At 37.8% G+C, this 23,828-nt stretch overlaps 1 protein-coding gene across 3 annotated transcripts in view; it reads left to right on the forward strand.

Moving 5' to 3' along the window:
• The window catches only part of STRN (striatin), a 70,244-nt gene extending 46,804 nt beyond the window's left edge, over nucleotides 1-23,440 (forward strand). The window contains exons 9-19 of one of the 3 annotated variants that reach the window (XM_065680093.1): nucleotides 2,160-2,246; nucleotides 2,801-2,944; nucleotides 5,404-5,540; nucleotides 9,317-9,492; nucleotides 10,330-10,377; nucleotides 11,006-11,127; nucleotides 11,734-11,901; nucleotides 14,105-14,245; nucleotides 16,298-16,405; nucleotides 17,740-17,826; nucleotides 17,918-23,440. In XM_065680093.1, the coding sequence (XP_065536165.1) occupies nucleotides 2,160-2,246; nucleotides 2,801-2,944; nucleotides 5,404-5,540; nucleotides 9,317-9,492; nucleotides 10,330-10,377; nucleotides 11,006-11,127; nucleotides 11,734-11,901; nucleotides 14,105-14,245; nucleotides 16,298-16,405; nucleotides 17,740-17,826; nucleotides 17,918-18,087 (1,388 nt within the window). In that variant the 3' untranslated portion in view covers nucleotides 18,088-23,440. The remainder of the gene's footprint in view (nucleotides 1-2,159; nucleotides 2,247-2,800; nucleotides 2,945-5,403; nucleotides 5,541-9,316; nucleotides 9,493-10,329; nucleotides 10,378-11,005; nucleotides 11,128-11,733; nucleotides 11,902-14,104; nucleotides 14,246-16,297; nucleotides 16,406-17,739; nucleotides 17,827-17,917) is intronic. The other 2 variants (XM_065680094.1, XM_065680095.1) reach the window with 2 other exon arrangements.
• The last annotated feature ends 388 nt before the right edge of the window (nucleotides 23,441-23,828 follow it).

Genomic DNA, 23,828 nt, shown 5'->3' on the forward strand with positions numbered 1-23,828 from the left:
AATTCTATCTCTCTTTCAATGTTTTCCTAAAATTACTTACTCTTTTACTTTGCTGCTCCTGACTGCTTTCCTGTTCACCAGTTCTCGGGGGTTGAAATTAATGACAGTCTATTGAGTTACCTGATGAATAGTTGGATTAGATATAACTTCTTCCAACCATGTGTTGGATTAATTAAAAACCCTTACTTTGAGCATGGATTATACTTCTGTTACTCAGAAGTGTAAATTTGAAAATGCATTTGTTTAATACTTCACACTTTAATAGAGAAGACTTCAGAACCCTTTCTTAGCTGAAAAAATGCCAGTTTCACAGGAAGAGTTAAAGTCTGGTATGTAAATAAAGCAACCCAAATATAAACCAAAACCTGTCTTGAGTATCCTAGTAGATGATAGAGGGAGAAAACAGGTTAATTTCTACCCCTGTTTATACCTAACATTCACAACATGAAAGCCATGCTATCATCATAATTTGTTATGCAGGGCTCGAAATAGGAGGTAACTCTGAACATCAGTTTATTTGTAAATCACAGGATTGATTTATTGATGTTCAGACCTGTGGGACTAGCATGTAAAAATGTTGGGCATTGTTATCTAAACAAAAAACTGTGATCAGTATCTGAAATACAGTTTCTAGCCCTGTATTATATTTTTGTTACATTTCTTGAAATACAAATCTGTTTTGTAAAATCTATTTTTTGAAAAGTGAGCCTTAAAAACTTTTTGAATTCAGGTGAAATGCTTAAAATGAAACACTGTACTCACAGCTATATTTCAAACATCTAGCCATATTGAGATGTCATGTGTGAATGATGTAAATTAATAATATTGCCTGTAGCCCAGTAAGAAATTTGAGGGATGTTTCTCCCTTTGTGGGAAGATGCTTATGAATACTAAGGAAATTCTCACTTCCAAAGAGACATGCATAATACTGCAAAAGGTGTCAGATCCTCACACTGAGGCTGACTTGTTTTGTTACTTTTTGTATTGGTACTGTGATAAGCTGCTGCTCAGCAGTTGGTTATGTTGCTGAAATAATGCTATCAAATACACAAACTAACCCTCCTGTTTCTAATGGAAAAAAAAGTAAATCATTACTGTACTGTAAATTTCTGAAGTGATATTTTTGTCATCTTTGGAACCATTTGGAAATTAATTGCAAGTCTGACAAGAAGCTGAGCTGGCCAACTAAAGTGTTTATGTTTCACAAAATTGATTCTGAATTTCTTTGTAGTTAAGCTAGAGAGGGCATATCAATGTATGACTTGAATGAAATTGATTTTTGTAGCTTGTCTGTAATTTTTAAAGTACACAGACATGCCATGTAATTCAGGGTGAATAGTTACAGAGTTAACTTAGCAGAAATTATTTAACCAAACTATTGAAATTATGTTCTTGAACAGCTGCTGTGCTTTTTATTTTTGATAATAAGGCAGCACTTGGACATCCAGTGCTCCTTCATGAAGATTACTGCTCAGTACATTTATAGTACCTTTTGGATTGATTTGATTGGTTTGATCTTGAGAGACCAAATGGTTTACTGCAGTACAGAAATTAAGCATCTTTCCATGGACAAACCATCCTTGGACGGGCATCAATACAGAAAAATCAGGAATAATCACAGCCTGTTTTCAGCTATTCATGATATTGCTCATAGTGAAAAAGAATGTGAGAAAGAAGTCTGGGGGCAAAAGAAGGGACTAAATATCTTGATGTTAAATTGTACAAAGTTTGTTTCTGTGACTTTAATCTTGTCATAAATGGTGCTTAAACACTGAGCTGCCACTAAGTAAAATATTGTTTTTATAAATCAGATATGGTAAAACAATCTTGCAAAATCCTAGTGATTTCTTGAATCAAGTAACATTTTTGTGACAGACAAATTAAATGCAATTTAGGTTGTTATCTGTCATAATTAGGGTGGACAAAGTAGAGTTTGTAACTGCATTAGTAAGCTTTTGATTTTGCAAGGCTGTAGTAAACACTCCTGTGAAACAATAAGAGAATAGAATCATAGAATGGTTTTATGAGAGAGTACATATATTAGAGTACACTTCTGTGTTAAAGCTGCTTGAAAATAGCTGTATTATTTACTGGTCTAGGAAAAAACATAATGGACTATGGGTAAGACATTTTCCCATTCTTAATTAAACTTACAACAGGAAAAACTACCGAAGATATGTTTCAGCCTCAATCCTATATAAAACAGTCAAAACAGGGATGTGGGAAAATGATGGAGCAAAGCACAGGTAAGTGTCCAGAAGGGCATGGGTCTTCACCATACATAGCTTCAGGAAGTAGGCCAGTGAAGCCAGTTGCATTTATATATTAATATAACTTTCTGGATTATGTAGTTCACAATACTACACTACTGCACAAATAAATTTAAAATAATCATGTTGTCATAAGAATATGATGCAAAAAGTACCTGATGCACAAATTTTAAAATACTCACAAATATCAGCTATTGTTTCAGAAAAATAAATATTCTTATAATCAGTGTGACTCAGTTGGAGGCATTCTTCAGCATCCTATGCAAGTAGCAGTATGAATTTATAAACGTGGGGAGAATAATGCATTCACAAGTCTCAGTTGCTTCTGTCACTTTCTTTTCAAGAAATTCATTTCATGCTGGATTAGTTACTGCTAAAAATAGGTGCTCATTAGTTTTTTCTGTGGTAACGTTTCTGTGCAAGGTAGGATCCATTGGTGCATGTGCTGCTGTAATGTATCTGGTATAAGTAGTGCCAACATGAGCTATGCATAAACCGTTTAATTTTTTGTGGTTTTTTTTTCTGGTTAGGGCCCAACAGGTCAAAGCTTCAGGATATGCTTGCAAACTTGAGAGATGTTGATGATCTCCCTTCATTACAGCCATCTGTTGCACCTTCTTCTAGGCCCAGTAGTTCAAGGCTCATTGAACATGAGATAAACAGGACGGATGAAGGTAAGCATTAAAAATGTGCATACACCTTTGTAAAGGGCAGGTGTGTATAGTTACTTTTTAAAGATTATCCTCTAAGACTTTCCTAGCACTTTACGAATACTGATTCAGCACTATGAGTCACAGAATCACAGAATCACAGAATCCCAAGGGTTGGAAGGGACCTAAATGCAATAAATGTCATTCCTGTTCCTCCCCTTCCAGTCACTGTTAGTGAAGTCAAGACACCTACCTACTTAAAATCTTCACTGAATGCCTTTGAACGTGATGGAAAAAACTCATTTGGCACTTGGTGGCTTTGTAATATGAGGATCTTAAGTCATTTGCTTTTGTTTGTGCTCCGGCCTGGTGGTGAAGTGTGGAACATAAGTCTCATGATGCAAGAACGTCTGTTTTTCTTCACATCAACATAACTTTGCATTCTATATACATGCATATCCACACACATATCATAGAATCACAGAATGGTTTGGGTCAGTTCCAAACCCTGTGCCCCAGACAGGGACACCTTCCAGTAGACCAGGTTGCTCAAAGTCTCATCCAACCTGCCCGTGAACACTTCCCAGGCATGGGGCATGTATCTGTTCTTTATATGTATGTGTTCTTTTTTTATTTTAAGTGCAAAGGTAGAGGCTCTGGAGCTGAATACAGGTGGCTAGGTATAGCTTTTAAATGCGCATGGTAATTGTGTAGTGAATCATACAGAACAATTTACAGCTTGCAAGTGTATTCATTTCCATAGTGTGTTCCAAAAATTAAAAATTACTCCTACAGGCTAGTCCAAGTATGGAAAGCCGTGCATCTTGACAATAAAGCACATGGTTACCTTCATTAGTATTATGTCCGAAAGCTGCTAAGTCATCTATTTAGTTCAATGTTTGAATTGCTATATATACAGCATAATAAAATAAATGTATGAGGCTATATTAATTTGTAGAAGACCATATATGGTCTTTATTTAAATGGTAAATAAGTCTTTTGAAAATGAGCAAAAATATGGGTTTCACTGAGCAGTCTTTCAGTGTGTGTGCAAAAGTAGGTTGGCCAAGTTATAATTAAGATGCGTAAAAAGCCCCGGCATGTGGCATAGTTACCAAAGATCTCAGTAGTTCTAGTTCCTACATGCTCAGTGATTTCTTTATGAAAGAAGGGGTAACTTAGCAACGCTTTGAGAAGCGGAGGAATTTTTTGTTGGATGTTTCCCTTCCAACTTGTCTCACGTGTACTGAGAGCCATATTAGCAGACCTCTAGTTTTGTGTCCTTTCAAGAGTGGGTTTTTAATTCACAGACTCAGATGGACTGTCATGAAACGGGAAGAGAACAGCTGATTGCTCTTAGTCTGAGTTCAGTATTAGAAACTACTAGCTGTGTGTTCCTTTATAAATCTGAGACTATATTTTTGGCATACAGGTTTTTTTATTCTAGTAACTACAGATACGATCTCCTGTATGTGTTGTGTGTTAAGTGGAATATTACATCGTAGGTTCAAAAGACAGAAAAAGAGGATGGTGGTTTAGACTTGAGGGTGAAGAAAGTATGAGATGCTTGTGATTAAAAGGTAATAACAGAGAGTTAAACACAGAGATTGAAGGGCTTTTGTTTGATTCTAAAAAATAATAGAAAGCAAACAGGATACTTGATAGTAGTGTAAATGTGGAATGGAAAGACCGTGAAAAGATTAAGTTATTTTATGCTGGTGGAGAGCTGAATAGCATCTGAACCTGACACCTTTGGGACAAGGTGGGGAAGCAGCCTGAACAGATCAGGCTATTCATTGTGAAGCATTAGTTTGGTTGGTTTGAGCTTAGTATTAGTGCTGTTAGACTAAATAAGACACAGAATGAGGTGGTGTTTCCTTTTCTCTCTCCTTGGTAGCAATGGTATTTGCCAAGGCTTGTATTTACAATGGAGCTAAAGGAGAAAAAAAGTTTAAATTTACTGAAAACCCTTGTAATTTGAGACAAAATATGTATAAAATTGAGTGGAGTCTCTCATGTCCAGAAGATTGCATTGTAGACATGCTTTTGGATATGTGTGGACATGGTGCTAGGAAGAAGAGTCCGGCTGCTCTCACCAGCTGTTCCTGTCTACCTGTTTGCTACTTCCCCAGAGCCTATCTGCATATTTTATAGCAGAGTTAGGGAAGGGCCTGAACTTTTCTGTGTTCTTTTTGCATTATATACAGGTGAATGGTAGTGTACTCTTCCGTCCTGTAGTTAATTACACTTAATGTCTTGAGTCATGCACACCTCAAGTGTAAGTATTATGTTCAGAGGGTATTGTTCATTGGTAAGTACAGTGATTATCTCTAGAATGGTTATTTTTTTAATGCATTTTTTTAATATGTTCTTGCCCTCGGCTACTTGAGATGTTTAGTATTTGGGAAGTGGAAAACATGATTTTATTAAACAGTCTTTTATAAACCAATGTTTCAGGATTTTTTTGTTTTGTTTTCTTGCAGTGGAAGCTTTAACATTCCCTCCTTCTTCAGGGAAATCTTTCATTATGGGAACAGATGAAGCCCTTGAAAATGAGCTGGGTCTCGGAGAACTGGCAGGCCTTACAGTAGCCAATGAGGCAGATTCACTGACTTACGATGTAAGTGGTTATTAGTGGAAACTCAAGGTTCTGCTGTCTATTTGCTGAAGGCAGATGCAAGTCACACATGTGTAGACTTAGCAGAAAACATTTCCCTGATAAAATTATGCTGCCAGAGGTTGTCACAGATTTTTACTTGACATATCTGTTCTTCCCATACATAACAGCCTTAAAGCTATCTGACAGAGATACAGCTGTGTACTTGTAACCCCGGTGATGCTGAGCAAAATTAGAAGTAGCATGGCCACCAGATTAAGGGAGGTTAATGTCCCCTCTACAAGTGGCTGGTGAGACCATAACTGAATGCAGTTTTGGGATCCTCCACTTCAAGAGGGTTGTAGAGAAATCGGAGAGAGTCCAGTAGCATTTTCCTGATGAGGAGGCGTTAAGGGAGCTAGTCTTGTTCAGTTGTTAGGAGGCTTATGGGTGCTCAAGTAGCAACCTAGAGATACTGGAAAGATGCTTACAAGGAATACAGAGCCCAGCTTCTTCATAGTGCCAGGTGTTAAGAGGAAACAGTAGCAGCTTATGGCTTGGGAAGTTCAGGTTGGACACTGGGGTAAAAAGTACTGCATAGGAGGTGGTACTGAAGTGAGTTAATGTCTTTGTTGGTGACATGGATAGTGGGACTGAGTGTGCCCTCAGCAAGTGTGCTGGTGACTCCAAGCCGTATGGTGCAGTTGACATGCTGGATGGAAGGGATGCCATTCAGAGGGAACTTGACAGGCTGGAGAGGTGGCTCAGTGCAAACCTTGTGAAGTTTAACAAGGCTGAGTGCAAGGTCCTGCACCTGGGTTGGGGCAGTCCCAAGCACAAATGCAGGCTGGGTGGAGGGTGGATTGAGAGTAGCCATGAGGAGAAGGACTTGAGGTGTGTTGGTTGACAAAAAGCTGAACATGTCCCAGCAATGTGTGCTTGCAGCCCATGCTTGAGAATATTAACTTCTGTTTGTTCACTTGTTAAATGCCTTTATGAAGTCTTATGGTCAGGAGTTCATAGTCATGCTTACCTCAACTCTTACCTTTTTCTAGTGCTGACAGTTTTAAAAAGAGTTACTTACGAAGCTTCTTGCTTCTGTCACTGTGCTTTTTATTGAAGAAAAATGAAAGGCTAGTTTTTCCATTTCAAATTTCACTGTATGTGTAGCTAGCTTACAAATAACATAATGTGGTTTTATTTTGGACTGCTTAATACTTTCTTCCAGCTGCCAAATGTGAATCAGATAGGATTAGTAGAAATTTAATATTTTCTTTCAAGTGGCAATTTTGAATCATATGGAGAGTGAAGTTGAAAGATTCATGTGAATTGGTCTTTAAATGTGTTTGCTCTCAAGCGCTGTGGATACTTTCCTATTTTCAGTACCTTTCATCCCTCTGACACTGTTACTGGATTCTTTTCCTCTAAACCATGGCAGCCTCATTTAATGGCTTAAGTTTTTGGCATGTTGCTGTGGCTGTCTGTAAATTAAGGAATGGTTTTCACCTGGTAAGGGAGATAATGAATTTATTACTTTAAAGATTATTTTTTTCATCTGGTGGGTAGGTTTTCACAGTCTCTCACAAGATTAAATTTCCCAGCTTGCTAGCCAGTACTCTCGAGTTTATCTTTTCTTTTTCCTTCTTTTACATATTGTTATCTTAACAAATGTTCACTTTGGTTGGTTCTGGTTTTCTGCCTAGACTTCTGGGTAGATTAAGAAGCTTCATAAGATTATAATAGGCTGATTAGCGTACATAAGAACGACAGAATTGTTTCATTTAATATTATATAATTGGAGTTTTGGGACTTTGCAGTAGGTTGTAGCTTGATTTCCTGCAACTGAGCAAGACATGTATCTGTAACCCTACTTGCATGTATTATTGCTGTCTCTGGAGTTTTCAAGTTGTCTGTATAGACACAAATATTACTATTAGTGGTAAATCCATATCAGGTGCTAATTTTGGGGTTGAGCACACACCACCCCCTGCAACAGCTTTTCAAGTCTCAGATTACCCTACTGTTGTATTTTAGTAGGGAGAGAGAAAATGAGGCTGGCTGCTGCGTTAGTAATCCAGCCTCTTGCAGTTTGTGAGAGACTGGTGGGTGAGGTGAAGTGATGGTGGTGCAGCCAGGCAGGTGGTGTGTCAGGGCTGGGATCTGTTTCATCTCTGCTGCTGGCCTATTGCTGGCTGGTACTGCACTCCACCTACTTCCTGATCTCTAAACTAGTAATCTTGGACTTCTTTGGAAGAACATCTATGAAGCAATTGGAGAATTATTATACTGCCAGCACTGGCATGCACTGTTAGGCCATCTGAGGTGTCTTTGTGGCTTTCACAGATGTGACACAGGACCTGTGCTGCTGGTATGGGAGCTGGAGGGCAAGAAGGGTTCCCTCCATTACCTAATGGGCATTAGATGTCTGTGTTGCCAGATTCCTCTCCAGGTATCTGTTAATACTCTGTATGTCTTGTACCATTTTAGCTGAGACATTCTTGGCCAATCTCCAGAAAACCTGCCACAGCTGCTGACTTTGCAGTCCTGCCTCATCCTCACACCAGCTCAGGCATTTGTCTGTTCCCTCATTGAGCCAGCTCAGCTCGGTAAACTGGCAAAGAAGTTGACTTGTCTCCCTGAGCAAGACAGTGCATAATTATTAAGAAATATGATGAGGCTAAACATGCTGTTTGTTATGACTCCTTTCTCATTGTTTAAAATTGATAGAACCTATTAATTGAGTTATGGGTTTTGTTATTAATATGAAAGTAACAGAATTTAAGAAAAGGCACTTCTGTACTTAACCAACATCACCCTGCCCCACATTCCAGAATAAAATGTAGAGTGCTGAAGTGGCTCAAAACAGCTGTCTCTTACTTGCAGTTAATGATGCAAAATTATTTGGGATTATCTGTGGCTTTCAATGTAATGAAAGCATCAATATTTGCATTACAGTTGTTTGTTTTCCTGGTTTTCCATAACCACTATCAGAGTGGTTATGAGATGGTAAATTCACCTACAGCAGTGTTGACTGTCAGAGTGATAAAACTGTTCAGCATTTCAAGTCAACATTTGTTCAGAGGAGCAATGTTGAAATAACTATTTATTTAATTTTTTTTTAATGATCTTTCTTTTTGGGTCTGCTAAAATGCATTTATTGCCAAATAATTGTGTCTGTATATATGATAACTTACTGCTTTCCAGTTACAGTGTGTAGCCAAAAGTTTTTTTTTTTTTTTTTCTGGCAAGCTTTACTCGTCTTGCATTATTACAGAGCTTGTGTTGCCTTAGGTGTGTAAGTTAGGTTGTGTTACTTTCTGTGCTGCTAGACACTCCTCTGTTTCTCTTAGATCTTTATTTCAGAGATGCCATGTCAGTGGTACTTTGGATATTCAGGGACCACAGCTTGCTTGAGTCAGGCCCAATGTTAATGAATGAGCCAGTATGTACAGACAAATTTCAGATGCCAAACTGAGTTCACAGCAGTATCGGTCACAAAGGTACTTCTCAGCTTTTAAATTGTGTAACTTAACAGGCATGTGGAATATTTCAGATTTGCACAGAATTTATTGCTGTGGACTTGACATTACTTGTTGCCTTTGTGGAATGCATCTGTTTGTTCTCATTTTGAATTGCCTGATCAGTGTTACAAATGGACCTGTTGCTCAAGAGCTGGTTGTTATGGAAAGTGGATGAAGTAATTTGACATCTTCTGAAAATGCCAAACTAAATTTCTCATTTCTCCCTTTCCTTGTGCCTTCCAGATTAATTACAAGTTTGGCATTTTTTTGTTCTATTAGATAGCAAACAATAAGGATGCACTGAGAAAGACTTGGAACCCCAAGTTCACATTAAGAAGTCACTTTGATGGAATAAGAGGTCTCGCTTTTCATCCAGTTGAACCAGTCTTAATAACAGCTTCAGAGGACCATACATTAAAAATGTGGAATTTACAAAAAACGGCCCCAGCAAAAAAGTAAGATTTTTTTTACTTTGTTTCAAAAATCATTTTCATTTATGAAGAAGAAAAAATATGGTAGATTCCACTTCACTAGATGGCTCTTGGTGTTAATGGAAATTGTTCTTTGAATGTAAAGAGTAGGAAAACAAGCTCTTAGAGAGGATTGAGACTTTTAAAGAGTGCCAGAAGAAATCCATGCGTATTTGTGAATGTGTTTTGTTCATAAAAATGAAAACCACTCACTTTTTTTAATATTTTCCTTGTTGATAACATGGAAAATTAATTTAGTAATGAAAATATTTGGATGTAGCCTGTTAGTGTGCTTGCATGTGTATATAAATGTATAAAAATGTATTTTTATATATATGCATGTGTATGTATATACATATATATGCATATACATATGTACAGCTTTCAACTTTGAAATATTGCTAGGTTCCTTTGCACACCGTCTCTTGTGTGTTGCTGGGGAATTTCAGAAATGAGAACAAATTTGCAGCAGCTCTGATATAGTAAGGGAGTACATCATACCTTTTAGGAGGACTGGGCAAAGCATGTGGGCTTCCCCCCCACTGACATACCTACCTACTGGTTTGATTGGTCTTGAGAGTTTGTGGACTGTCTACCTTCAAGGTCTTTAAACAAAAAACCAAACCAACCAAACAAATCCTATAATATTTTGAAAGAATGTAAAGAATTCTTAGACATATGAAGAATCATGTTGGGAGAGGAAGTTGTGGGAGAAACACTTCAACATTGCAGTGATTTCAAGAACTTAGCTGTTCTGGCATATTTTTGCAATGCATTGTGTCGGATCATATACGTGTTAACACTTTGTTGTACTTCATTTAGGAGTGCGTCTCTTGATGTAGAGCCAATATATACCTTCAGAGCACATAAGTGAGTATTTCCTCAGAAACCTTATCATATTTTGAGAAATACATGATTTTTAAACACAGATTTATTTTTTTTTTATGTAATTCCCACCTTGTCAACTGGTGATTTTATGTGGAGCTTTTAGTTCCTATGTTACTTAAAATATCTGCAGATGTTCTTCTCCTTTTTGCATAATTATTTATATCTGAAGCTAGGTACACCACAGTTTTAAAAAGAAAAGCCTACAAACTATACAGTTTAAGTTTGATTAGGTGTTCTTTTTGTCAGATATGTGCATTTGTAGAATGAAGCTGTTTGCAGTGAATCTACTGAACTAATTTCATGAAGGAGCCTTAGATCTTTAAAAAAGGGGAAAAAAACTGTTTACGCAAAATAACACAGCCTGTATTTGAAAGTGTGACACTTATCATATTTCATGTGCACAATGATTAAATTGTCCTAGTTGTAGATATGTTATGAAATATCACCAAGTTTTTTTTGTGGGAAGTGTTGTAGCATATGATCTAACTGTGCAGAATTTTTGTTGCAGTCCCATCTAACAGGGAAATTTAAAAATTTTGTTTGTTGTCATTGCTTTGGACATAATGAAAACATTAATAGTCAATGTTTCTTTTGCGGGGGTTTCTTCCAGTGGACCAGTGCTCTGTGTGGTGATGAGCAGTAATGGAGAACAGTGTTACAGTGGGGGAACAGATGGCCTCATCCATGGCTGGAATACAACTAACCCAAACATTGACCCCTATGACTCTTACGGTATGTTGCTGTCACACACACCAGTGAAATAAATGATTGATACATTTAGTGGCGCTAATGTTACGTGGCTAAAACAGTATAACTTGTAGGTAATGCTTCTTTGAAAATTTAGTGTTGGCTTCAATTACTTTAAATAATTTTTTGTTTTAATACTGATGCTGGGTTGAAAAAGTAGAGGACTAAACCTGTTACTTGGCAGAACAGCAAATGCGTGTTTTAATGTTCACTCCTTGTAGCTTCAGATGCAGTTGGCCTTAAAGGTGGCTTTTGGAAAAAAGGAACTGATGTGCCATTAATGGTTGTTTGAAAGTGAACTTTAAAATTCAGGAGTGTTTTGCCAAGTTTGATACCGTCCGTTCTGCTGAAAACATTGGTTTGTTCCATTAGTTTTAAATTGGATAAGTGAATGCCGTGTATGATGATGAAATTCATAACTGGGAGTTCTGTATTGTTATGATACGACTTCTGTAATATTGGTCTTGGGGTTTTTGTTTTCTTTTGTTTTTATGGTTGGCTTTTTAAGGTTGATCCGTGAACAACAAGGTACAGCTATTGACCTAATTAAAATCTTGTTTTGAAATGTGTTTTGTTGTGTTTTTCTCACAGATCCTTCTGTTCTAAGAGGTGCTTTTGTAGGCCATACAGATGCGGTGTGGGGTCTGGTTTACAGTGGAGCACACCAGCGTCTGCTGTCCTGTTCAGCAGACGGCACTATACGTCTATGGAAAGCTACAGAAATTGCTCCAGCTCTCAATATATTTAATGATAATCAAGGTACAGAAAATTGCCCTACCTTGAAGTTCATGAGCATCACTGTGCAGACTGCAATAATTTTTTGCTACGGAATACAAATTCTTCTTGCTTATTTTGCTGGATTTTATATCTTTATGATTGTTTTGGGGGAAGAGTAAATTTGGGTCCCTTCTTTGACACCAGTGGAATGGATACCTACATCCAGTGGAACAGTCACATACATCTAAAAGCCAGCTGCAGATGATCTGCTGATGTTAGTGGAACCATGGACTATATTATATTAACTCTGTAGGTCTGATTCAAAATGAGTTTCCATTAAGCTCTTGCTTTTGATTTGTTCAGAATAAAAAGCCCTCTCTTCCCCCAAAAGAGATTTGGAGTAGCCAGTGCTTCAGCTCTGGCCACTGTCATTGTACCTTCCAGATTCCTTCCTTGTGCCTCTAACAGAGGGATTCCAATTGAATTTCTGAGTTTGTGTGTTAACTAAATTGCAATAACCTAGTCATCTTAAACACTACTAGTTGAAAAATCTTACTCCTTTGGATTTAATTACTGAAATATCATGCACAAATCAAAATCTTATTGTTTAGAGCCTTTTTTCTTGAAGTCACTGTCTTGAGTAAGTATTCTAGAATGAGCCCGTTGACATTGCCAGGCTCTCTTAGAGCTGATGGTCCTAAAGGCAACCCATGAACGGAGTCAGTTCCCTGGCCCTTCAGAACAATTTTGATCAAAATAAACTTTGGCATAACTGAATTATCTTACTGAATTACGGTGTAAACCTCGTCAGATGTGCCATTGCATGTGCCATGTGTTGAAATAGACTAAGCAAAGTAGAAACGTTTCATGCATTTTAGTTCTTGCAGAACTGTGTTTCTGAAGGTTTGCAGGGTCTGTGAAAAACACAGCTGGTTTGCTGCTAGATTTTCTACCTGTCTACTTTGAAAACTCACTGGTAGTTGGTTTTGTCTGTATGTTCTGGGTTTCTAGTTTTTTTGTTTCTTTTTTATTTGTTTGTTACTTATTAAATTAAGGGGGCAGTCTTGCCTTTCATTCAACTGGAATGAAACCCAGTTGTTGAAATTCATGGATCTTCCTTTGAAACTGAGCTTTCCTATGGCTTATTGAGAACTTTGAAACTCTAAAAAAGCTAGCAGTTGTCACTTAAGTCCTTTAGATTAACCACTGTAGGCTTACCAGGAAGTTGGAGGTAAGCAGGCATGGCAGTGGTAGAAAAGGTCACTTCAAAAAATACGTATTTTTTTCTCATCTCACACAAATACTTTGGGCTGTTTCTGAAGTACCGTAGATATGTACCACCATTCCTGAGCAACATTGCTGAGGCTGTGTGTACAAGAGAGATGTTTCTCCCATGAATCTTAGGTTTAGAGAGAGGTGATGATACTCTTGTGTTACCTGGATCTATGGACATTAACTTGCTTAACTTTCAGTGTCTCTCTCTCCACCTCTTCCTCCTCTTCCTCCTGGCATCTGTTGCAGCCACTGTTCTTTCGCATAGCAGGTGATGAACAGGACAGTTGAGGAGAAAAATTCTAAAGTGATATTTCCTATACCCAAGCTCTACTGATTTGACCTTCTGTCCTGTAGTGTTCAGATAGCTAGAGATTGGATGTATACCATAACAGGCAGGATGGATGAGGCTTTAGGATATGAGTTTATTTTGCATTTATGTAACTTTCCATGCTGACAGTATCAGCTTATAAACTTTGCACCTGGAAAGCTTTGGGGTTTTTTTAAGCTCTGAATTTGCCCAGGTTAACAATAATGTTAATCAGCTGTCCTGCCAGTAGTTTTACCACTTCAGTTTCACACCCTTTTACTTGATGCAATGGAGCTGTGTTTGAGAATTACCCTTACAGTTAAAGGAAGGAAAAGGAGGCAGGGAGTTCTTACTTTCTTAGTTTCAAAGTAGATTTTTGTCCAGCAGCAGTTCCAGATACAGCATCTTAGTGAAAAACGTTGTTGATATGCATGTCAGAGAAATAGGATTACAATAGTGAGTATAGTGGGCAGTCTATTTAGATTGGCATAATATAGATTTTAGAAAGCAACATTTCTTTTCATAGATATTTGATATAGACCTTTTGATATTAAAGTGCTTACTGGGTGGGGTTTTTTTTTTGTTTGTTTGTTTTGCTGCTTTTTTGTTGTTTTCTCTACACCAAGTAAATATTATGAAAAGATTATCTACATTTTTTTCCAGAAATGGGAATCCCTTCATCAGTAGATCTTGTGAGCAGTGACCCAAGTCTCATGGTAGCATCATTTAATAGTGGACACACTTGCCTTTTTAACATGGAGACGCGGCAGCGAATTCTTATCCTGGAGTCCAGTATGGATACTAGTATGTATCGAACTAAAAACCAGTCCCCAAAAAATTTGTTTGTTTAAGGTTGATACTGTTGGTAGTATTTTTGGTGTTACCAAACAAATAGGCAGTGTTGTGCTGAACTATAACATGAATTATGTTACAGGTTGTATTTGAGATGTAAAGTACTACTACTACAGTAGACCTTGTGGGTATCTCAGAAGAGTGCACATACTTTTGAAAGAAAGTAGAAGAAACAAACCCACAGTATCTGAATTCCTCTTCCAGGAACAGTAGCACAAGGAAAAGTGCAGGTCTCTAATACACCCAGTGATCTTAGTAGCTTCAAGATTTCCATCTTTAGGCCAGAATTGCAAGATAGAGATAATACCAGGAAAACCTAAAGCTGAATTTATTAAAAATGTGGAAGTGTGTGCATGTATTCTTTTTTATTTTTCTTCAGATATATCCCTATTCTGAATTATGTATACACTTTTAGCTCATTTGCAGTTGGGCTTTAGTTGAAGTTTTCACTGTATGAGAAAAGCAAAACTTCGGTGTAAGACTATTCACCTGTATAATGCTTTGGATCAGGGCAGAGGCCAGTATCAGAAGTTTTAGAGGAAACTGGCATTATGATAGAGACCAGAATGAGCTGAAACATGAAGTTTCATATTCAGGCCAAAATGGTAACCTGGTAACAATAAAAGATTTCAGTCTTTTTTAAAATTTTGATTATTCTTCCATGTAAAAGTTTTATGTCACTCAGTTCTACTATTATTTTTTTAAAAGGCAGTAAGCCCTTCTTGTTGGCTTTGCTTGTCTGTTTTAAAATAGTTAAATGACTCTCATTTTATGAAAGAGAACGGAAAGTGCCATCTCCCTTTGTTATGTAACTCCTTACTGTATAAGATTTCTTTTTTTTTAACCCACGTCTTTGTCCCTGTCTGAAAGAACAGTCCTAAATCAGCTATCTCTGTTCAGTGGTAGGAAGTTACCTTTGTTCTTCCCCATTCCTCCTCCACTGTATATAAGCTTCACTGTGCTTGGCATGTTAAAACTGTGAGGATAGCACGTTGTAATGCAGTCTCATTTCCTCTTAGTAATTTTAGGTGGGTTTCTTAACATGAATGTGGTTTTTCCTTAATTTACACTTTCATAATTGTTAAGTGTCCTGTGGATGCTGACATTACTTGACAATTATATTTTTATGGAAGGATGTAAATTTAAGTCTTTACTACCTTACTAGCAAGTGATTGTACAGTAATATTTTGTTTATTTTAGTAAGAATTCAAATTAGACAATATGAGTGTTCTTTGGCAGTAGTTTAACTAAATATAGTAACTCCCATGTGAAGGAAGATAATCATATTTTGATGTTCTGCCATGTGGCTATTAGTGTTTTTGTGGTAATCTGTGCCTCTTAAGACCATTCTTGCACTACTCTCTGCATCACAGCGATGCCTAGATTTCTAATCAGAAAACTCCTGTAATTTTTGTGTGACGTGTGTGGGTGTATATATTATATTCCAGGATTCTTGAAGGCTAGCAAAAATTGCCCTCATATGAATAGTCTAGCATCCTTTTCTTCAATAAGAATTTTAATCCATGTGTATCAGATAATAGTAGGTGGGTTTTGGTTTGTGAGATTAAGGGCATGGGATCTTGTTTGCTTGGAAACATACTGCCTGCAGTGTTAATTTAATTTTATTGGCTATGTGTTATGAAAAAAGTTGGGCTTGACAAGAGGAGTGTGGAGGTAGGGAAGTACACATAAGGTATTTTTACTCAGTTTTTGGCTTGCCTCTGGTGCAGCCATCTAACACCATGGCCAAAAGTTGTACCTTACTTGTTTGTATTTACACTCATAGATATGGTTTATATATGCCTCTGTGTGTGTGTAGTTCGGAAAGTATCTAAAATACTCTAAAAGTAAACCACATTACAGAGGGTGCTAGCTGAGAGTTTCCATTACATAAAGGTAAGAATTATTTTGCAAATAAGTTTGATTGCATAATTATTTCTTAGTAGCAGTCTTTCAAAGAACTTAGCAATTTACATGTATTGGGATGTGTGGGTTTTTTCTTAGCAGTCAGTTCCTCCTGTCAGATAAACAGAGTCATCAGCCATCCGACTCTTCCAATTAGTATCACTGCCCATGAAGACAGACACATCAAATTCTACGACAACAATACAGGTATGCTGTCCTCAGCAGGTCCTAGTCATAGTGGCTGCATAACATAAAATGTAAACAGAATTTCATTATGATTAATATTATTTACATAAATGCTGAGGGATGTTAATTCACTAGTCTCAAATAGGATCACTCTCATCACCAGTAGAGCCCAAAGATTGGCAGCCTGCTTAAAACTTTATTGGCACAGTGATAAGGAATCTATGTCATTCGCTGTTCTTTTAAAATGCCTTCTGTATTGGGGTTACCAGTTTTTAACATAAATGGCAGCTTTTTCAAAATCCTAATGTTTTTATGTTCATGTTTATTTTGTTGTGTTCTCTGTGTTATTTTGATCTGAGGGCAGGAAGCTCTGGCATTCATTTAGTGCTTCTAAGAACTCTGCCTGCTGCCTTGGAGGTAGAAGTTCCCTTGTAGGCATCATTCTCACTTTGATCCACTGTGTTTCTTAAAATTCTCTCACTTCTGCAGACACAGCTGGACAGCTTATAACAGGCTTTTGCTTTTGTAGTGAGAGTCAAACCAAGATGTCTAGTTATAAATTTCTTGGGGTTTAAAAGACTTTTTGGTAGGAATGGTATAATCAATCAGGTATCAAATCATAATAATCTTTAGTTTGTGACAGATCACGCTATCTTAAATTTAGATCTTTCAATATTCTTGTTGATTTTAAGTTTGTATTTTAAAATAAGAAGGAACCAATAAAAGCTGAGAAAGCTGAAATAGCTGATTTGTTTGAAGATATATTTTTGGAAAAAAATAGTAGAGGAAATGGGTGCTCTATTTTTTTTCCTGTTTAAGTATCTTCTGCAATGAAACCCCCAAATTTGACCCATGATTTAATATTTTTAACATGAACTCATTACTGTAATTGTGTTATCACAATTTTAATTTGTAATAAAAAAATTGTAAGTTGTAATAAAAAACATTCATTATGAGTTGACTAAATTTTCCTATATTCTTATATCCATTGCTTATTAGCACACTCAGCCCCTGCCCTCCTTCCCAGTCAAGATCTTACTCTTGAATTCTTTTAATTTATTTAAGAGGCAAATATTTAAAATGCACAGTGTTTGCAGCTTCATGGTGATTTTGCAGACATAAAACAAAGATCAACAGAACTAGTGATATTGGTACTGTGGCTCTCCTGGGCCTGTAAATAGTTAAAAGAATGACTTATTGCATAATTTTAATGATTCAGTAATGAGACATGGTCTTGTACTTATAATATGAGCTGTGTGTTAGGGTTTAAGCAGTGAATACAGATAGCAAAGTGGATTGCAGAAAATAACCTAAAATAACCAAAGTGAGTTTTCCTTTTTTTTTTTTTTCCAAAGGAAAACTGATCCACTCCATGGTAGCTCACTTAGATGCAGTTACAAGTTTAGCTGTTGATCCTAATGGCTTGTATTTGATGTCTGGCAGTAAGTACATTCAGATTTCATTTTTCATTTTCTTTTTCTCATAATGTTGGCAGACATGACAATTAAATAAAACTGTTTACCCTTTCTTTAGGTCATGACTGTTCGATTCGCTTGTGGAATCTTGAAAGCAAGACCTGCATCCAGGAATTTACTGCTCATCGTAAAAAATTTGATGAGTCCATTCATGATGTGGCATTCCACCCCTCCAAATGTTATATTGCCAGTGCAGGAGCAGATGCCCTGGCTAAAGTGTTTGTATGACAGAGTGCTTCCCTTTCAGTTCTAGCTTTGTATATATTTAACCAGCTGCATAAAAGAGAAGAGAGGGGCATGAGTCTTCTTACTCTGCCCTGTAATTCAGAGAATGTTTGTAAGTGTTTAGTTCTGCAGGGTGCCGATTTCTAAATTGAAGTTTGTTCTGGTTTCTGTGAGCTCAGCTGGTGCTGAGAGCTTGGAAACTCTCAGTTTCAACTAGTTAAAAATCAAAAGAAATGCTTTTATTTCAGAGGGTGTGAATTTTCGTCCAGGCAGGCCTTGGGTGAAACTAGGTCTATGTATTACCTTATTAATAAAATGGAGTACTGGAAAAAAGGGGTCTAATTGCATCAGGGAGTAGGAAAAGAGGGAAACTTCCTAGGATGCTGCTCATTGAGGAATCTTAATGTACTTAAATCACCTGGAAAAAGTGTCATTTCACATGCTCATTTCTGTGTCATGTGAGAGGCACTTTGTCATCCCTTTCGTATTAATAAAGTAGATCTTGTTCAGACACCAGTAATGGATAGTTAATCTCAGCCATGTGGCTGCTAGCCTAAGATAAATGCAGTTAAAGGAAAGCAAATTACTAATATCAATTAAAATACAGTAAAGTTTCTGTTGCATCTTCTGTGTTATACAGGAATTATTTAGTTTGCAAAAAAAAATCTAATATTTTAAAAAACTGTATTAGCGTGTGGCTAGAAGCTGAGCCTTTAATCTGTTAACAGTTAACAACAGACTGAAGCAGTCTGTATATACTGTAGTAGCAGATTTAACTTATCAGATTTATAATGCTGTTTATTCTTAGAGATCTGGCACAAGAAATTATCACAAAGCTTTCTGAAAAAGCTGTCCTACAGCTTAACTATCAAACATTCATCTCTTTCTGTTCCTGTTAAAAAAGGGTATCATTCTGGGCATTAAAGGTAACAGTGAAATACTTCTTTTGAAGATTAAGCCTATACCTGATGCTTTGTATAAGTCCTACTAGTGCAGTAGATGGGAACTATACAAAGTTCCATCAAGTTGAGATATTTTGCTACTTCTAGGAGTATTTCCCAGCTTCACCATTTCTGCAACTTTTTAACTTGTCTGCTTCACTAGGCATACTATGCTATTGATTAAGTTATCTGTGTCCCATCTTACTTAGTGGGTGTGTGGGGGAGGTGACCTTTTACAATACCCTGTGTGGTTTGCAGGAGGAACCACAGGCGCTCCAGAGGTTGAAAATGAAAGAACTCATTTTATTGTAAAACTTCCCTAAACTGTGTCAGGAGGAACAAAAGTCTTGGCAAGTTCTTATTCTTGTAAAAGATCCAAAGTAGAGGGAAAAAAGGAGAAAGGAAAGGAGGAGACAAAACAGAGAGATAGGTTCACCACCCCATGGATCTAGTGACGTGTTCTCAGTCAGCGATTTGAAGTGCTTTTAGTCAATGAGTCCGCTGAAGTTCAGGGTGGAGGAGCACACCACATGACTGAAGAATGATTGCCTTTTTATAGGATCAGGTTCCTTGGAATCCCCCCACAGATTAATCTGCATGCTTGCCCATGAGTTGTGTGCTATTCTGAAAAGTTCCTGATGGTGGTAGGGGTATGTGGTAAGCCCCCAGATCTGCTTGAGTTTGTGCTTTGACAAGTGCAGTCTTAGTGCCTTGTAGCACTGTCTCTGGGCCGTTTGTTGCCTAAGCAGTTGATATCCACAGCCTTAGGGCAGCCAACACAGGAAAATACACCCCCACCTTTGTGGAGCGTAACTTTGTCCTGCCTCCCTGACAGTTTGCTCAATCACAAGATGCCCAAGAACGAAGTGAGGTGTTGCGTATGTTCTGTGCGAATGTCAGGGAGGGAAGGTTTTGTCCCCAAAAATCATTATCAATTTCCTCATAATAGGCAAAATGAGTGTTAGGTAATCCCAGAGAAAATTTTTCTCCAGAGCATTCAGTTGTTTCCACCTTGTCTTTGACCAAAAGATGGTCAGCCCTCAATTGAATATATGTGTAGTTCTTGAATTTCCAAACTGGAGGAAGAAGGACATGGGGCCTGTCTATTTGTTAGTTATGAGTCAGATTGAAAGACATAATGATTGGTGTTGCAAAAAATCTCAAGCCCTGCTCAGAGGAGGTTGGAAGAGTTACACAGGTACTTCGATTGGTACTATTCCATATTCGTACAAATCCCACACTAAGTGGGAGAATCCTCTCCTCTCATTGCAATTCCTATGTACACAAGACAAATGACACAAAGTAGTGATTGCAGCAAACCTATATGCATACTGTAAAGTAGTTTTTAAACTAAGAACTATACAATCAATTGATAGGATCCTAACAGTAACACGGATGCTTGAAGTGGACTTTGTAATTCAATAGATTCTTCCACCTGCAATAGAAAACAAAGAAGAACTGGGTCCTTTCAGAACCAAGGGAACTTCTCCAACTGGTGGCATGTCCACCAGTACTGGTTGGCCTGGATAGTATGAGGGTTTCTTAGGATCATCTGGTTCTGTGTTCTTGGGAAGGATGTGGGGAGCCTTATGGCAAAGTGCCGTACGTCGTGGACATGCCACCTATTGTTCACTTTTGTCACCGCATCCCAGAGTCAAACAGACCACCCTGGGTCTTGGGGTCTTGGTCTCCAGAAAACCTAAAGTCCCAAAGTGTATTGCAGTTCCTTTTTACTTTGCTCCTGTATTGTAGACACAGCAGTGAGGGGGCTGATGTTTGCATTCAGACAGCGATAGTCAGTGATCAGTTGCCATTTTCCATTTGGTTTACGAACTGGCCATATGGGAGAACTGTAAAGTGAGTGGGTTTGGATGACGTGACTGGGGGGATCCCCTCTGTTGGACCCAGTGGTAAGTGGTGCAGCTTTACATTTACAGTCTTGGATGAGGGAAGTTTGGGAGCGAATTGAAAAAAATATCTCCATTTGTTCCTCTTAGAATCCATCTAAGCTTTTCCTTTTAATAGATCTAGCCCAGTATGCTGGTGGGGAACGTGCCCAGTATCAGGATAGTCTCTGGAGGAGTGGAGTCATCAAGTAACTAACATTTTATCCAAACTGTGGGTTGGTGTTTAGAGTATCCTAACACATCAGAAACTTGTATTTGTTTTTTGTCACAGCACCACTCTGCTTTGCTGTCTCAGCATTTAGAGCTGACATTTGTACTCCCATATCTGCCACAAAGGCCACAGCATAAAGTTTAAAAGAATCGGCTAGTGCTCTAATCAGAGGAGTCATAAGGATTAGCCATAAGCATCAGGGGGGAAGGTTGCTGAGGTATAAGCAGTCTGTCATGCATTAACTGAAGGCAAACTGCTTTCTGTATACTTCCAGTAACTGAGCCAGACCAGGGGTAGGTGTGGATATGGGGTTTCCCTGTTCTATGGATCTAGTTCTTCTCCCCAGTATGCCACTCACAGGGCCCGAGACCATGATTTCGTAATATAATCTACTGTTAGAAATACCCACAGGCCTCTATCCCTGAGCTGCTGCTGCTTCTGTGAGCTTTATCCTATCCCCTCCAATCAGGGAAACCCTCCATATATATTTTGTTTCAGTTTACCTGCCTGCTATGTTTTTCCTGTAACTTAACCAATTCAGTGGCACTACAAGGTGTTGCCTTTACGGTGACGGTGGGCTTGGCCCCCTTGCTCATCATCAGAAACTATTTCAGTTTTAATGAGTGGTTTAAGTTTACAGTTGGAAAGTAACTCAGTCCTGGCTTGTTTTAGACCTTTCCAGCGGTAATGAGACATGACTTCCCTGATTGAGGAGATTGGCCTGCATAGCAAGGAATCAATTCCAATAGAGTCTCATTAGGTTCTTTTTCAATGTGCTTAACATTATGCTTTTCTGTCTGGGTGGCTATTAAGGCTGCCCCTAACATAGCACAAATCACATCTTTTCCCTTTCCAGGTTTTGTTCGATTTTCTTTTGCCAAGTCTTTTATTCTTCCTGCCACAGTTGCCGGAAACTGCCAGTATTCCTCAGCCCTGCTTACCCTCCTCAGGGTCAGGCAAACCTTATAACTCTTCAACAAATCCAGTAATGGGAAGCAGTCAAAGTCAGGCATTTCCTGGGTTGCCATGACCCTCAGCTGGAGATTTTGTCTTCAACCAAAAATCAGTTCTTCTTTATCTGACACTCTGACCATTATCAGCGTAAAAAATCAACCTCTGAACTGCTTCTCACAGAGTATCCTGCTGACTATGCCAGTGTTAATGTCCTGTCCTGCTCAGCAGGTGTGGGGGGAGGTGATTTACAATACTCTGTGCTGTTCACAGAGCCATTTTACAACCTGAAGAATGAGTGCTTCTTGTAATTACTCAACAGATGTGATTTGTTTATGTATTCAGAGCTTCTCTGTTGATTTGAATGACAACTTCTAATGCAATCGTTTAGTCTTTTATCCGTTCTTAAAGGAAGGTGAGTGGATTCTTTTCTGTGTCATCAGAGTTACTGCTGCTCATAAGCCTGAAGTTGGTGTTTTCCCAGTGGGAGTGGAAGGCAGAATTTCTACTACAGATAATTTCTGATGCTGATGTGAGTAGGAAAGAACCCAGTGCAAGTCTTCCACATACCAGCCTAAGGTTAAGACTGGAAACTGATGAATAAATCTTTACCTTTAAACTGACACTTTTTAAAAAGGAATCATTGAATCATTGAAAGGTATCACCATAGTGTTTGATTGTGTTGTTTTTAGAGTGGCATTTGGGAATGGGACCACATTCGAAGCTGATCTCAGAGTTTAAACCAACTGTATTATTTAGAATAAAAGGGTGACCTGTGCTGTTTGAGCCTGCAACACATTATATTTACTGCTAAAATATCCTGGAATACCTTTTATTGCTCAGAATATTCAGATATGTCCCTTCATGATATTGATATGCAATATATTTACATAGATGAGATTAGAACTTTTACCGTGAAACAGATGACTACAATAGTAATTCAGATTATTTAGTTTTTATAAAGTGTTTTGGTTATGATGGAAAGGGGAAACTTGGCTGCAAAACTGAGCATTCAGCTTGGAGTGTTCTGTGTACTTGACTCATATTCTTTCAGTGTCATTATTTTATTTCTTTTTGAAGAAGAAATTACAAAGATTTATTTGAAAAATTCTAAAAGTTATGTATATTATATATGTGTATATATATTGTAAACATGTATTAAATGTGTCTAGTAAGGGAAGACTCCATGGGTGCATTTTAAAGTTTTGGCATTAGGAGTTCTCTTGAGGTTGTGTATACAAAGGATAAGGGTGTGAGTATGAAATGAATGTTGTGCTTTTGCTTACACAATATGATATGTAGTTACAGTTGTTTAAATTGCTGTACATAAAACTAATAGGCCAGCATGCTTGTTTTTAAAGACTGTCATTCTGATTACAATTGGAATGTAAGAAGTGGCTGTTCAAATGTGCAAATGTGAATTGAAAGATGTTTCCTTCTCACTATGGAGCGCTTACTCAACCTGAAAAGTGATTTTTTTTTTTTAAAGCTGGCAATAGCTGGGGAATGAGGTGCCTTTAAAAAAACATAACAAAACAAATGTAGCCTTACAAAGAGGTTGTGGAGTATATATATTTTTGTGCTGGTCTTCATAATTGATGTCAATGTCTTTTTACTGTACTTGCTCTCACATACTTGTAGGACTGCAGGGTACTGTGCATGAGCCTGTCAGATCTTCTGAACATCATCATAGGACTTAGGGATCAAAAAATTACTTAGGTTATCTGGTCCATC

The sequence above is a fragment of the Lathamus discolor genome, chromosome 5, assembly GCF_037157495.1.
Source record: "Lathamus discolor isolate bLatDis1 chromosome 5, bLatDis1.hap1, whole genome shotgun sequence".
Classification (NCBI taxonomy): domain Eukaryota; kingdom Metazoa; phylum Chordata; class Aves; order Psittaciformes; family Psittacidae; genus Lathamus; species Lathamus discolor.